At 53.2% G+C, this 14453-nt stretch overlaps 1 protein-coding gene across 1 annotated transcript; it reads left to right on the top strand.

The window, feature by feature from the left end:
• Window positions 1–345: 345 nt before the first annotated feature.
• On the top strand, window positions 346–13258 carry PDAP1 (PDGFA associated protein 1). The gene is made up of 6 exons (XM_005549131.5): window positions 346–401; window positions 3885–3976; window positions 5330–5437; window positions 8238–8359; window positions 11267–11418; window positions 12513–13258. The coding sequence occupies exons 1-6, from the start codon at window positions 389–391 to the stop codon at window positions 12569–12571; spliced, it is 546 nt and encodes a 181-aa protein (XP_005549188.1). The 5' UTR covers window positions 346–388; the 3' UTR covers window positions 12572–13258.
• The last annotated feature ends 1195 nt before the right edge of the window (window positions 13259–14453 follow it).

The raw sequence follows: 14453 nt of genomic DNA, 5'->3' as shown, positions 1-14453 counted from the left end.
GGTCCTCGCGGAGCCCCGCCCATCCCGCGCGGAGATTGCGTCATCTTAGGTGTCCTCAGCAATGCCTGTATAGAATTCCAGAGTCGCTGTTGCCTTTTGCCCTCATTTCCGGTGAGTGTCCGGCAGGGCCACGCGTCTCCCCGAACGGAGAAACTGGGGGAGTTGTTGCCTGGCAGCGCGCGGGCAAGCCTGGACTCAGGCGGCGCACAGGACAGTCCGACTCCGTGCGGAGCCCTCCCTGAGGTCCGGGTCCTTGCGGCCACTGCGGCCACTGAGGTGGGGGCGGCGGCGGCGGGGACTGGGCCGGGCGGAAGAAGTCGAGCCCAAGACATTTCCGGTTCCGGTGTCAGTTCGAGGCGCCGCCGCCGCCGCAGCCGCCGGAGCCGCGATGCCTAAAGGAGGTGAGGGGAGGGCGCGCGTGTCCCGCAGGCCTAGAGGGGCGGCCCGAGTCCGGCTCCCACTGTCCCCTCAGCCCGTGGGCGTCTCTGAGAGCAACGCGGAGGGAGGCTGTCCGCACTGGTTGAGAGCCAGGCCTGGGCCTCGACGCCCAATTGTCCCGATGGGGAAACTGAGGACTGTGGTGTCCAAGAGCCACTCCGTCAGTGGTCTGAGGAGTTTCGGAAGCTCTGGGTCCTGGCCAGCGTAGAAACCCGGATCTAGGATGCGCTTCTCCGGGCCTAGGGGTTCTGGAATTTATCCCACTTTTAGGCTGGCCGGGAACTGAGTCACCGCGTCCCGCGCTTGTGCCGGGCTCGCCTGCCTCTCGCGTAAAACGTGGGCCTTTTCTGGCTTCGGTTCAGCCAGGCCTGCGTAGGAAGACTTAAGGCGATGCCCATGAGCCTTGCAGACCTGGTTTCGACTCCCCTGTTCGGTAACGGCTCGGTGTGTTCCTTTGAGCCAGTCGCTCCACCTCCTGTGTCTCCGTTTTCTCTTTTGCCAATGGGAATAACGATTGTACCGACCTCGTAGTACTGTTGGGAGGCTTCAACTAGGTAATCCACGTGGAGTGGGCAGTACAGTGCCAGGCAGTCGTTAAAAGTGCCCAGTGAAGCAATAACTATTCCTATTTTTAAGGCTTTGCCAGCTCTCGGCCTTCTAAGAAGGTCCATGACTGCCCAGTCCATTGTAGCCCGTCCTCTATCCTGTTTCCCCCTTTAGAATCGATATTCCCCGATTTGAATCCCAGCCGTGTCACTGTCTAATTCTGTGGTCGTGAACAAGTTAACCTCCCTCTCATCTGAAACACTGGGCTAATCCTTAGCTGGGTGAGTTGGGGCTGGGGTGGTAAAATGATAGCGCTCACAGAGTGCCTGGCTACCTCCTGGCACAAAACAAATATATTTGTATTGGTAGCTCATGTGTTATGTTGGTTAATGCACTCAACCCACAGAAACATCTGCCTGGAGCGTTTTCAAACCTAAATCGCTTCCTGACTCCAGAGATAATTGGGCATTACAGAGCTAAATGTGTTTAAACCTAGCTCTCTACTGATTTATTCTGTAGCTGGAAAAGTCTGCTATTGTTCCCCAGTCCCTTCATCTGTAAAAGGAGGTTGCTGAATGAGCCATCCTCCTTCCAAAGTTTTACTTAATGGATACTTTGGGCAAAGGTTGGAGGTTACAATTAGAAAACCTTAAATATGAATTCATAGCTAAATGGTCTTTGGGCTTGTGAAAAGCTTTTTTGGGTAGACAAGGTGTACGTTTTCTTGGGTTAATCTGAAAACTGCAAAAAACCCTGAAGGTGTTAAAAGTATCAACCTCCCCAAGAGCAAAGGACCAACTCTTGTTTGCGTTATGTTAACTGCAAAGTGTTTTTTAAATTTCGAGTTGTTAATGTTGCCTGGTGTATTAAGAGAGCAAGAAAGGGTGTTGGTTTTTTTCTTGGCACGCTTGCTGTCTCACAATAGGACTTTAGTAAGCATATACTTAGACACCCCTGGGAATCTAGGTAGTCATTAAAAATGGGTGGTGTGGTCTGTAGCAGCCCAATTATGGCTCTGCAGCTGCTGTAAGGAATCAGGAGACCAGTATCTCTGCTACCGCCTCTGGAGTGTAGAGCAACTCTGGCTGATGACAGAGTCTCTGCTCAGAGACAGACTCTGGAAATCAGGTGGGCCTCAGCTTCCAGGAGAGCTCGTGTGTGGAAGTCGAGGCCACAGCCACTCCTGCATACTCGGGGACCAGCAGAGGGGGATGCCATCCTGCTTTAAAACTGGCTGATGGCTTTAGCAAGGGTCAGCCTGGTGTCCCGGCTGAAGAGGGTCCGACTATAAAACTGACACTTTAATTGCTAGGCACATTTTTAACTTTTAAGACTGTGTAGTCAGGTTTGTTTTCAGCTGTACTTTGCCAATCATTTCTAAGTCTAAGCACAAAGTTTTTGCCTGTAGGTTTGGGTTTTTTTTTTTTTTTTTTGCCTTAAGTATTCTCTTTTTGCCAAACTACTAAGATGAACATGAGATATTTTATTGTATTTCTGATATCTGCAGTAAATTGCTTATGTGCTCAGTGGTGGTTTTTGTTGTTGTTGTTGTTTTTCCACCAAATACTAGATTAGAGGGAAAAGTAACCATTAGCTATTTTTTTTTTAATTTTTTTGCTCTGTGGCCCAGACTGGAGTGCAGTGGCGCAGTCTCGGCTACTGCAACATCTGCCTCCCGGGTACAAGCGATTCTCAGCCTCCCAAGTGGCTGGGATTACAAGCATATGCCACCATGCCCAGCTAATTTTTGTATTTTTAGTAGTGAGGGGGTTTCACCATGTTGACCAGGCTGGTCTTGAACTCCCGACCTCGAGTGATCTGCCTGCCTTAGCCTCCCAAAATGCTAGGATTACAGGCGTGAGCTGCCGTGCCCAGCTATTAGTGAACATTTTTGTAGTGCTTATTCAGTAGCAGGCACTGTTCCAGCAGCTTTCTGTATATTGATAAATTCATCTATCTTTGTGACAACCCTGTGAGGTAGGGACACAGATGAGGAAACTGAGACTGAGAGGTTAACTACCTGCCCAAAGTCATCAAGCCAGTAAGCGTAGAACCTGGGAGTCAGACTCTAAACTTCGTGGTGTTCAGCACTCTGCTTTGGTCTAAGTCTCCTAGTCTATGAAATGGGACCAGCTATCACTCCTGTACCATAAGTTTATTCTGAGAATCAAATGTGCCCCTGGCTGGCCGGGCGCAGTGGCTCACGCTTGTAATCCTAGCACTTTGAGAGGCTGAGGTGGGTGGATCACGAGGTCAAGAGATCGAGACCATCCTGGCCAGCCAACAAGGTTAAACCCCATCTCTACTAAAAATACAAAAATTAGCTGGGCATAGTGCCCACGCTTGTAGTCCCAGCTACCTGGGAGGCTGAGGCAGGAGAATTGCTTGAACCAGGGAGGCAGAGGTTGCGGTGAGCCGAGATTGTGCCACTGCACTCCAGCTCGGGCGAGACTCCGTCTCAGAAAAAATAAAAATAAAAAAATGCGCCCCTGGCTGTGACCAAACATTGCGAAAAAAGCCCTTATAGTGACGGCAGGGGTGTAAGTGGTACATGTTTCTGTGGTTGCATCCGAGTCCACTATGCTTGGATTGTAAGGGACCAGGGGATGTGGCCAGTCACTGCAGTGCACCGTCTGCCATGTCCTCCCCTCCGGTCTTCTGTGTGGGAGCCATCATTTAGTACACAGTTTGGTGATGCATCAGATGGTCACAAGTTGCTTCCTGTGTGCCTCTGAACACAGGGTGGAGGAGGTGTTGGTTTGGGTGGTGCTGGGTGAGGGGTAGGTGAGGCCTCTGTGGCCTCTGATGAGAGCACTCCAAGCAGGACACAGCCCTTGGGAGGTCAGAACAGTCGAGGCAGCTGCCTCCCCCCTCACATTCTAAACTGCGGGTCCCTGCAGGGAGAAAGGGAGGCCACAAAGGCCGGGCGAGGCAGTATACGAGCCCTGAGGAGATCGACGCACAGCTGCAGGCTGAGAAGCAGAAGGCCAGGGTGAGTACGTGCCTGTCCAGGCCACGCCAGTGGCCCAGGGTGGTGCTCTGCTAATTTGGTTCACAGAGAGGCCAGGCAAGGACTACCCATTCGCAGGGACAAGCTAGCACGTGGCGGTCGGGAGGGCAGTGAGCCCCAGGTGTGAGTCTCAGAACAACCAATGACAGTCAGGGCATGGGTATCCTCTGCCTGGATGGGTTAGAAAGAACTGTGGCCGCTCTGCAGCAGCTGCCTTAGTAGGGCCCTGTTCTTGGTCTTGTGCACCTACTTTCTGGAGGCTCTCCCTCCTGCAGGCCCTGTCCATTCACAGCTCAAGCTCCCAGCACCCCTGCTTGTCTGCTGCAGCCACACAGGACGATTTGCCACACTGCACATGACATGTGCCCTGACTTCCCACACCCCCATCAGCAGCATGCTCTCCATCCCTGGAGACGTTGTTTAGCCTCTCCTCCTCTGTGACTTGTGCCTCCCCTCCAGCCAGAGCTGATTTAGTAGTTCCCTCTCCTCTGCTCCCATAGTACATTGTTCAGGCCCCTGTTAGGAAATAGAATACATTCCCATCGTCAGCATCTGCATCCTTACCACATCATTAGATTGATGCCTGGATCAAGGGCCTAAGGGAGCAGTCAGGGCCAGATGGGTACACAGCCGTGACGTGCCCCAGGAGCCTCAAGAAGGGAAAGGCCACATCCAGCTGTGGGGTCTGGGAGGGGTCCTTGGGGGAGCCGGCAGCTGAGCAGGACATGGAGAATGTGTGGGCAAGTGCCAAGAGATGAAGGACATGAGGTTTCTGTAAGGGACATTTTTGGTGGGAAGGCAAGAAAGGTGGAGGGAAGCAGCCTTCTGAGGTGTTGTTCTGGGAAGCTGGTGCATGAGGTCACCTGTGTGGGTGGGTCGGGGGGGATGGCTTGCCATGGAGTGAAGTGGAGAGCGGAGAGGACTTGCCTGGGAATGCCAGCATGATTTGGCAGCTGCATGCGGCAGGTGGGAGCTGAGCAGGATGGTGGTTTTCAGCCTGGTGGCTGAGTCCTTCTGACTCCAGGAAACAAACTTCTCACCCTGGCTGAGGTGGCTGGGTTAGGAAGGGGAGCAGGGCCTTCTGTGGCTGTGTGAGGGGCTTGCTGGACTATGGGAATGGCCTCTAAGCTGTGGTGCTGAGTGTGTAGGCTGCCTGTGTCTGGCCCAGGTCCCATTCCCTGGGGGCCAGGGTCACAGTAGGACCCTTGTCATCCTTGGTTCCATCCTTCCAGCGGCTTGATTTCTCAAGGTCCACAATCTGGGGGGTGATGGGGTCACAGTCTTGGGGATTTGTTTTGCATTTTTGATTCTGCAGGTTGTCCATTTCTGAAACAGGAAGAAGAGGAGCAAAAAGAAGGTGGAGATGGGGCTGCAGGTGACCCCAAAAAGGAGAAGAAATCTCTAGACTCAGATGAGAGTGAGGATGAAGAAGATGACTACCAGGTACTGAGTCTTTTGAGGACCTGGGGCCTGGACTTATTCATTCAACAAACAAACATTGAGTGACCGTTTAGTACCAGTCCCAAAGGTAGATGCAGACAACGTCCTTGCTCTTGAGGGTTTACACTCTATGGGAGATACAGACAATAAAGAAGTAAACAGAGAGTGTCATTTCAAGTAGTGAGAAGTGTTACTAACAGACTGTGATTGAGGGGACCTGGAAAAGCATTGTGGTGGTGAAGCAACTTATACACTGAGATCTCAAAAACAAGGTGCAGCCAGCTGTGTAAATATTGGCATGCAGAGCAACTGAGAAACTAGATTAGCAAGCTCAAAGGTCCTGTGGTGGGAATAAGCTTGGCATGTTCAAGGACCAGACAGGGGCCAGTGTAGCTGTGACTTAGTGGGTAAGGAGCAGAGTGGTCCAGATGCAGGAGAGATTGGCAAGGGCACCTCCTGTGTAGTTGTTGAAGGGGTTGGGGTTTCTTTTCTTTCTTTTTTTTTTTTGAGACAGAGTGTTGCTCTGTTACCCAGGCTGGAGTGCAGTGGTGCGATCTCGGCTCACTGCAACTTCCGCTTCCTGGGTTCAAGTGATTCTCCTGCCTCAGCCTCCCGAGTAGCTGGGACTATAGGTGCACACCACCACGCCCGGCTAATTTTTTGTATTTTTAGTATAGATGGGGTTTCACTGTGTTAGCCAGGATGGTCTTGATCTCCTGACCTCATGATCCGCCTGCCTCAGCCTCCCAACATGCTGGGATTATAAGCGTGAGCCACCGCTCCGGCCCCTTTTTCTCTTTTTTTTTTTTTTGAGACAGGGTCTCGTTCTGTCACCCGGGCTGGAGTGCACGGCTCACTGCAGCCTCAACCTCCCAAGTAGCTGGGACCAAAAGCACACGCCACCACACTCAGCTAAGTTTTAAATTTTTTGTGGAGATGGGGATCTCACTATATTGCCCAGACTGGCACCACATTCAGCTAATTTTTAAATTTTTTATGGAGACGGGGATCTCACTATATTGCCCAGGCTGGTCTCCAACTCCTGGGCGTAACTAATCCTCCCACTTTAACCTCCTGAGGTGTTGAGATTACAGTATGAGCCACCATGCCTGGCATGGGACTTGTTTATGGTGGGTAGTGGCAGCTGGGGAAGGCCTTGAAGGGTGAGAGAGACATGACCAGATAGGCGTTTGTTTGCTTTTTTTTTTTTTTTTTTTTGAGACGGAGTCTCTCTGTTGCCCAGGCTGGAGTGCAGTGGCGTGATCTCAGCTCACTGCAAGCTCTGCCTCCCGGTTCACGCCATTCTGCTGCCTCAGCCTTCCAAGTGGCTGCAACTACAGGTGCATGCTGCCACGCCCGTTGATTTTTTCGTGTTTTTAGTAGAGACGGGGTTTCACCATGTTAGCCAGGATGGTCTTGATCTCCTGACCTCGTGATCCACCTGCCTTGGCCTCTCAAAGTGCTGGGATTACAGGTGTGAGCCACCACGCCCGGCCTCCAGATATACTTTTAAAAGATTATTTCGGCTTCTCCATGCAGAGTGAATGATAGGATGTTAAGAGTAAGAGCAGTGTTTAGATCAGAAGTCCTGGGCATGGCGTGGTGGCTCACGCCTGTAATCCCAGCACTTTGGGAGGCTGAGGCAGGCGGATCACCTGAGGTCGGGAGTTCGAGACCAGCCTAACCAACATGGAGAAACTCTGTCTCTACTAAAAATACAGAATTAGGCGGGGTGGTGGCTTATGCCTGTAATCCCAGCTACTCAGGAGGCTGAGGCAGGAGAATCCCTTGAACCCGGGAGACCGAGGTTACTATGAGCCGAGATTGTGCCATTGCACTCCAGCCTGGGCAACAAGAGTGAAATCCGTCTCAAAAGAAAAAAAAAAAAAAGGAAATCGTGGCTTGCCCTAGGGTGGTGACAATGGCATTGGAGAAGAGTGGACAGATGTAAGCTGTATTTGGGGGTTGCTGAAGGAACGAGGAATCAAGGATATGCTTAGGATTGCAGGGAGGGTCCGGTTGGGTAAAGGATGAATCTCAAGTTCTGTCTTGGGCATGTTAAATTTACAGTGCCAGGCATCCGAGTGGAGGTGTAAGTGTGCAGCTGGACTGGAAGTGTGTGGAGGGAGCTCTGTGGAGTCAAAGGTGTCTCCCTGCCCCCTTAAGGAGAATTGATGGAATTGACAGGACCTGAAACTTTGACCAAACCTGCTGCATTGAGAACACACTCCTTTCTTCTGGAACTTCCCCAGGGGAGGTGGAAGGGTGCAGGTTCCAGATTCTTGGGCCAGCACCCCAAACCTGTAGTCTGTGATCCAGTGGCTCATTCTTGAGTTACATGTCCAGTCCATCAGCTAAGGTGGGCAGGAATTGGAACTGGTCCTGACAGCACACACTTGGCCCACCCTGCCCTGGGGATTCCAGGCCAGCGCTTCTTGCAAGAAGAATCAGGCATGGGATTCCATGGAAAACTGCTTTTGGAAGCTGAGCTTGAAGTGGGGGAGTGGCACTGTGTGAGTGCTTGCAAGCTGGGGTAGGGCGCACCTCTTATCTACCACCTACTTCCTGGTTGACTTAGGCAAGTTACTGGACCCTGAGCAGCCGTTCTGTGGGCTCTTCCCGGGCTGGTGAAGATGCTCCAGAGAGCTGTCCCCACCATGAGACTTGGGCTGAGCACTATGTGGGCTAGGGGTGGAGCATGACTTTGTCCTCATCCAGATGGGCTGTTTAGAGATGGTGGGAGTGGCCCTCAGGGGCTCCACAGGACCTGAACTCCAACAACCAGCTTCTTGCCCTGTTCTAGCAAAAGCGCAAAGGCGTCGAAGGGCTCATTGACATCGAGAACCCCAACCGGGTGGCACAGACAACCAAAAAGGTCACACAGCTGGATCTGGACGGGCCAAAGGAGCTTTCGAGGAGAGAACGGTAACATCACTGGCTGGGCCTTGTGACCCAGGGAATACAGGCTAGCAGTTGGCCTGTGGGATGCTAAGGTCCCCAGTTGGCTGGGAGCTGTGGCTGTTTATTTCCGTCTCATTCCCCAACGGCCCTCCAGTAGCCTTTAAAAAGCCACACAGAGCCGGGCGCGGTGGCTCAAGCCTGTAATCCCAGCACTTTGGGAGGCCGAGACGGGCGGATCACAAGGTCATGAGATCGAGACCATCCTGGCTAACCCGGTGAAACCCCGTCTCTACTATAAAATACAAAAAACTAGCCGGGCGAGGTGGCGGGCGCCTGTAGTCCCAGCTACTCGGGAGGCTGAGGCAGGAGAATGGCGTGAACCCGGGAGGCGGAGCTTGTAATGAGCTGAGATCCGGCCACTGCACTCCAGCCTGGGCGACAGAGCGAGACTCCGTCTCAAAAAAAAAAAAAAGCCACACAGAATTTGTTTTCACCATTTGATACGTGGTATCAGGGGAAATAGGACAATAGACTCAGACCTGAGCATTGCGCTTGAGGTAATGGTACAGGATACAGAGGGTTGCCCTCCATTCCCCTCTTCCAGAGCACCACACCCCGGGGAGACTTCCCTTACCCCACTGATCTGACCATTCCTGACCTGCATCCATCTGTAGTGTCATGGCCCTGGGGACTGGAAGAGGTCTGTGAGCCTGTGCGGCCAGAAAGGCAGTCCAGCCCAGCGCAGCTCAGCCAGCTGTCCCAGGCCTCTCCAAGTCTCGTATGAAAATGAGGCTGCAAATATCTTCCTCAAGAGTTGTATGAGGATCAAGATCATGTACTGAAGCACCTGGCACAGGACCAGTCCTTGACTGGTGCCCTGACTGTTGGCAGCCGCCAGGTGACCTCAAGGGCCTTACAAGAGGTTGAAGCCTGCTGGTTTCTCTCCTGACTGGGCATTTAGGATAATGGCGGAAGGGTGTGTCTGTGAAAGCCTCATGGGGAAAGCCATGAGCTTGGGTGTGATTGCAGCTGCTAAGGACCCTTCTGTCCCCCTTCAGTAGCTTTCTCTCGGCATTGACTTCAAAAACTCAGCAACCTGGGTATTCTGCCACTGTAGTATTCTGCCATTGGCAGTTGTGCAGCCTTCAATAAGGCTGTGCCCTCTGGCCGGGCGCGGTGGCTCAAGCCTGTAATCCCAGCACTTTGGGAGGCCGAGACGGGCGGATCACGAGGTCGGGAGATCGAGACCATCCTGGCTAACACGGTGAAACCCCGTCTCTACTAAAAAAAATACAAAAAACTAGCCGGGTGAAGTGGCGGGTGCCTGTAGTCCCAGCTACTCGGGAGGCTGAGGCAGGAGAATGGCGTGAACCCGAGAGGAGGAGCTTGCAGTGAGCTGAGATCTGGCCACTGCACTCCAGCCTGGGTGACAGAGCAAGACTCCGTCTCAAAAAAAAAAAAATAATAATAATAAGGCTGTGCCCTTTCTGGGCATCAGTGTCGTCACCAGTAAAAGGGATCCTATTGCTCCCTCCCTCTGCCCTTTGAGGTTGCAGAGATGCCGTGCCTGGCACTTTGCTTTCACCGAAGGGCGCTGCAGAGCCTTTGGGCTGCCTCGGTCATCATTCCTGAGGCTCAGCTTAGAGGCTTCTGAGTGTGGCATGTCCTTCCTGGGCTAGGATCTTTAGGTCACCAGGTATTATCTCCTCATCTCTGTAGTGAGGCATCTGCTCCTTCCACTCCTCTAAGTCCCTCTCCCTCCCCTCTGGCTACCTCCCATGCCTGATTTCTCATTACTCCCCAGCTCTGTGTACCCTGAAGACCTCTGGGAGGCCGAGTCTCTCCCCCAGCCTCCTGCCAGGCAGGGCCCTCCCCCACTCCAACACTTGGCTCTTCCAGGAATCCAGTGCCAATAGGCCCTCCGATCTCACCCCGAAGGGCATCCACTCCAGTTCAGAATCTCAAGCTTGGGAAGATCCTCAAAAGGAAGCGAATGACCCTCACCACTGACTCCATTCAGGGGGTTCATTCCTGACACCTTTGTCCCATGGGAGCCCAGCGATTATTCCCATCCCCCTACTGATGGGGGCTGTGTCTTTGGGGGGCAGCACCGTGCACATCTGAGCTGCTGTAAGAATGGGTCGTGTGGTGTTGACCTGAGACTGGGTGTGTCTGTTTCCCATTGTGGTCCTCATCCTTTGCCCTGTGGCTGCTTCTTCCACTTCACTCCTTTTTTTGTTTGTATTTTTTAGAGATAGGATTTCACTCTGTCACCCAGATTGGAGTGCAGTGGCGCAATCATAGCTCACCACAGCCTTGAACTCCTGGGCTCAAGCAATCCGCCTGCCTCAGCCTCCCAAGTAGCTGGGACAACAGATGTGTGCCACCACATCTGGCTAATTTTTAAATTTTCTTTGTTGTACGACAGTCTTGCTATATTGCCCAGGCAGGTCTCAAACTTATAGCCTCAAGTGATCCTATTGTCTTGGCCTCCCAGAGTGCTGGGATTACAGGCCTGAGCCAGTGCGCCTGGCCCTTCATTCATTGTAGGATATGGTCCCCACTGCTTTCATCCTCCTGGTCATCTTCCCTGGAACACTCCTGGCCTGGTCCCCCTTCTCTCCATGGCCACCAGAGCCTGATCATGAAGCCCTCAGGCATCCTCCCCTCCCTGCTGTAGGTGGACATTGTCCCCTCTCCCACTGAGGCTTTCTGGAAATCATAGATGTTCTCTCCCTGGGCCTCTTCTTCCTGCTCACTTTCTTGGTGAACGTCCATCAAGCAGGGGGTTCATGGAGCCAGGGACTCACAGCCAGAGCACCCCTTCCACCTTGGCCCTAGGCCGAATCCCTGGCCTTTATTCTGACTCCCATCCAGTTTGGCAAACAGTGGTGGGAAAGATGTCCCCGTGACACCATTTTATCCACACAGAGAAGAGATTGAGAAGCAGAAGGCAAAAGAGCGTTACATGAAAATGCACTTGGCCGGGAAGACAGAGCAAGCCAAGGCCGACCTGGCCCGACTGGCCATCATCCGGAAACAGCGGGAGGAGGCTGCCCGGAAGAAGGAAGAGGAAAGGAAAGGTAAGGGCTGGGTTGTGCATGCAGGGACAGCCCCCAACTTTGGTCCTGGGCCAGCCACAAAGCCCTGAACTCGTGTCCCTGTCCGCGTGGTGATGATGAGGTGAGGAGTGATTACTGCCTAGAGAGCCCACACTCCCTATGCCTGCCACTTGCCGGGGGACCAGGACGGTCCAGTGACATCATGGAGTCAGTTGTGGGTTGAAGTCCCAGCACAGCACTGTCCACAATAGGTGGAGTTACTACTCCTAACAGCAGGAGGTCACAGGAAACCACACCCCTAGTACAGACCTTGCCTGAGACTCACAGGTCCCACCAAGGTCTCTGGTGCCTTAGGAACCCGGGAGAGCTGCCTGGGGCCACCGCTGGCCATCTCCAGGGCTTGGGAGGGTGAGCTGGATACACAGCAGTGCAGACCGGCTTGACGTCCGGCCCAGGCATCCCTTTTCCTGTGCTCTCCCTCCAGGCAGGCCAGAGGTGGTGGAAGTTCCTCTAGGCCAGGGTGGCTATGGGAGTTGGTCGTTCATAGGAGCATTTGACTTGCAGCCTTCCATCTCCCGGGGGTCTGTGAGAGCCCCTACATGTCCATCTGTCCTGCCTGGAAGCGGGCCCAGAAAGGGGAAACCAGTTGCTCAGGGATGTTGTCACTTGCACCAGAAATCCAGTGATCCCAACTTCCAATTCAACCCTGCTTCACAAACCCCAAGCAGGAAAGGACTTCACATGTAACTGTTAGAACGTTTAATTTAGACTTCAGAACCCGTGGCGGGAGGTTAGAATTATAGGGTTCTGCTGGGAGGTGGGGTGTGAAGTTTCCATTTGCCCACAAGAGTGTGTGTTGGTGGGGCTTTGTGGAGGGGACAGTTTTCTATAAGGTGGTCTGGCCACTGAAACGTGTTGGTAATGTCAGGGGGTCCCGGGGTGGTAGCTGCAGCAGAAATCCTCTCTCATGCCTCGGCTCTCCTCGGCTCCCTTCTTTGTTGCACAGGATGTTTTCTGCAGCCTTTCAGACCTAAGGTTCTAGGGTTCTGGCGCGTGTGTTGGGAGGGGTGGGAGTTGCTTTGTTTTAACCCCTGCCCTTCTCCTCCCACCCTCAGCAAAAGATGATGCCACATTGTCAGGAAAACGAATGCAGTCGCTCTCCCTGAATAAGTAACCGCGACGTGTGGGAGGAGATGCCGGGGACCTGGGCCGCGCTGCCAGGACCTCTGCTGTGTCTTGCCCACCCTGTGCCCTGGCGCCGCTGCAACAGCCCCTCACGGCCAGGAGCCCCCCACGGCCTGGGGCCTCCTTTTCATCTTGGCACAGAAATTGTTTGGGGAATGTGGGGGGGGGCTGGGGGAGGGGCAGCTGCTATCTTTGAGACAGAAAGATGCAGGACAGCATTTCATATGTAACCATTTGAATGTTTTCGCTGTTTTTAGAATTCAGAGCCCTTGCTGGGGGGTGCCTGGGAGATGGGGTAAGAAGAGCTTTCATTTGTCTGGTAGATAGCATGTAAGGGGATGGTTGTCCCAGGAGGCAGCTGCCGACAGGTTTGCTATACCCAGCCCCGGACTGTGTTGCCTGGGTGCTCATTCAGAGAGGGGCTGTCATCCGGGAGCCTGTGCCCCTGGGTCTTCGAGGGTCATGGCTTGTCCCTGGTCAGTCCTGTCTGGTCGAGGCCTCGCCTGTCTGCCCTTCCCTGCCCGGTTCCTACCCACCCGGCCAGGGCCAGTGCCCATTTTTAACCCTACCCATTGATCATTTCAAGAAACCTCTGTTTACTGTGTGGCACCCAGGCAAAACATGCTCCACAAATTCAACTTGTATATTTGGCAGATTAAACTTGACATTATCGTAATCTTTGTTTTGCACTCCATCCTTTGGCTCCCATGCTCGAGCCATTTTTACCCAGCTGGGTATGGTGCCATGTTCAGGCACACGTACCTGGCAAGGTTCAGGGCACATATCTACCTGGGGCCCTGGGGCATGACATCTGTTAGGAGGCACTAAGCAGGGTTCGGGGATGGACCCCAGGATTGCAGGATTGGGGCTGGGAGAGACCTCAGATGCCACAGCCTGCTCCCTCCCCTCCTTTAGCCAAGTTGGGATCTTAGGCCTCAGCAGGCAGGGACCCTTCCAGGCCACAGCAGGCTGAAGCTGCACCAGGATCCTGGTCTGGCCTGTAGATGTCCCCTGGTAGTTATAATTCTGTAACTCTAGGGGAGAAGGGGAGTAGCACTGGCATTGGATGTCGCCAAGGCCCACATTTTCCTGAGAGAAGCCACAAAAGGTGTGCAAATGCCCTTTAGTGCAGGACCCGGTGACATGACATCAACTCCAAGACAGAACCTCACTTTGCAGCACAGGAAAAGTATATCTAAAATGAGCATGTATCAGAAATCAACTGCCAACATTGTAATGACAAAATAAATTCCCGTGAAGTTCCATAACCAGGCGGGCACGGTGGCTCAAGCTTGTAATCCCAGCACTTTGGGAGGCGAAGTGGGTGGATCATCTGAGGTCAGGAGTTCGAGACCAGCCTGGCCAACAAGGAGAAACCCCATCTCTACTAAAAATACAAAAATTAACCAGGCTTGGTGGTGTGCGCCTGTAATCCCAGCTACTCGGGAGGCTGAGGCAGGAGAATCGCTTGAACCCAAGGAAGGCAGAGGTTGCAGTGAGCTGAGATCGCACCACTGCACTCCAGCCTGGGCGACGAGCAAAACGCCATCTCAAAACAAAAGTTCCACAACCAGCCTGGAATGTGTAGCCCCTTTGTGCAGGAATTTCACTAGTCAATCAGTGACACCTGGTACTGGCAGTTTTGGGAGTGGCAGCCCAGGATGGACAGCACTGGGGAAGGAACCATTTGGCATAAGGCTGCTGGGCTTCAGGATCAATGTTGTTGGCCAGCAGTAAAAATAAGCTATCTACCTATGGCTGTGCAAACACCAACCTCTCCCTGGAGTCCCAGCTGCTTGGGAGGCTGAGGCAGAAGGATTGCTCCCACGAGTTCCAGTGCAGCCTGGATAACTTAGCAAGACCCCAAGAAA

The sequence above is a fragment of the Macaca fascicularis genome, chromosome 3 (assembly GCF_037993035.2).
Source record: "Macaca fascicularis isolate 582-1 chromosome 3, T2T-MFA8v1.1".
Taxonomy (NCBI): domain Eukaryota; kingdom Metazoa; phylum Chordata; class Mammalia; order Primates; family Cercopithecidae; genus Macaca; species Macaca fascicularis.
This window is presented reverse-complemented; position numbering and strand designations above follow the sequence as displayed.

Coding starts and splice junctions, on each gene's coding strand:
- PDAP1 (XM_005549131.5), top strand. Junction 3,977..5,329: donor CTGAGAAGCAGAAGGCCAGG/GTGAGTACGTGC, acceptor TTTCTGAAACAG/GAAGAAGAGGAGCAAAAAGA. Junction 5,438..8,237: donor ATGAAGAAGATGACTACCAG/GTACTGAGTCTT, acceptor GCCCTGTTCTAG/CAAAAGCGCAAAGGCGTCGA.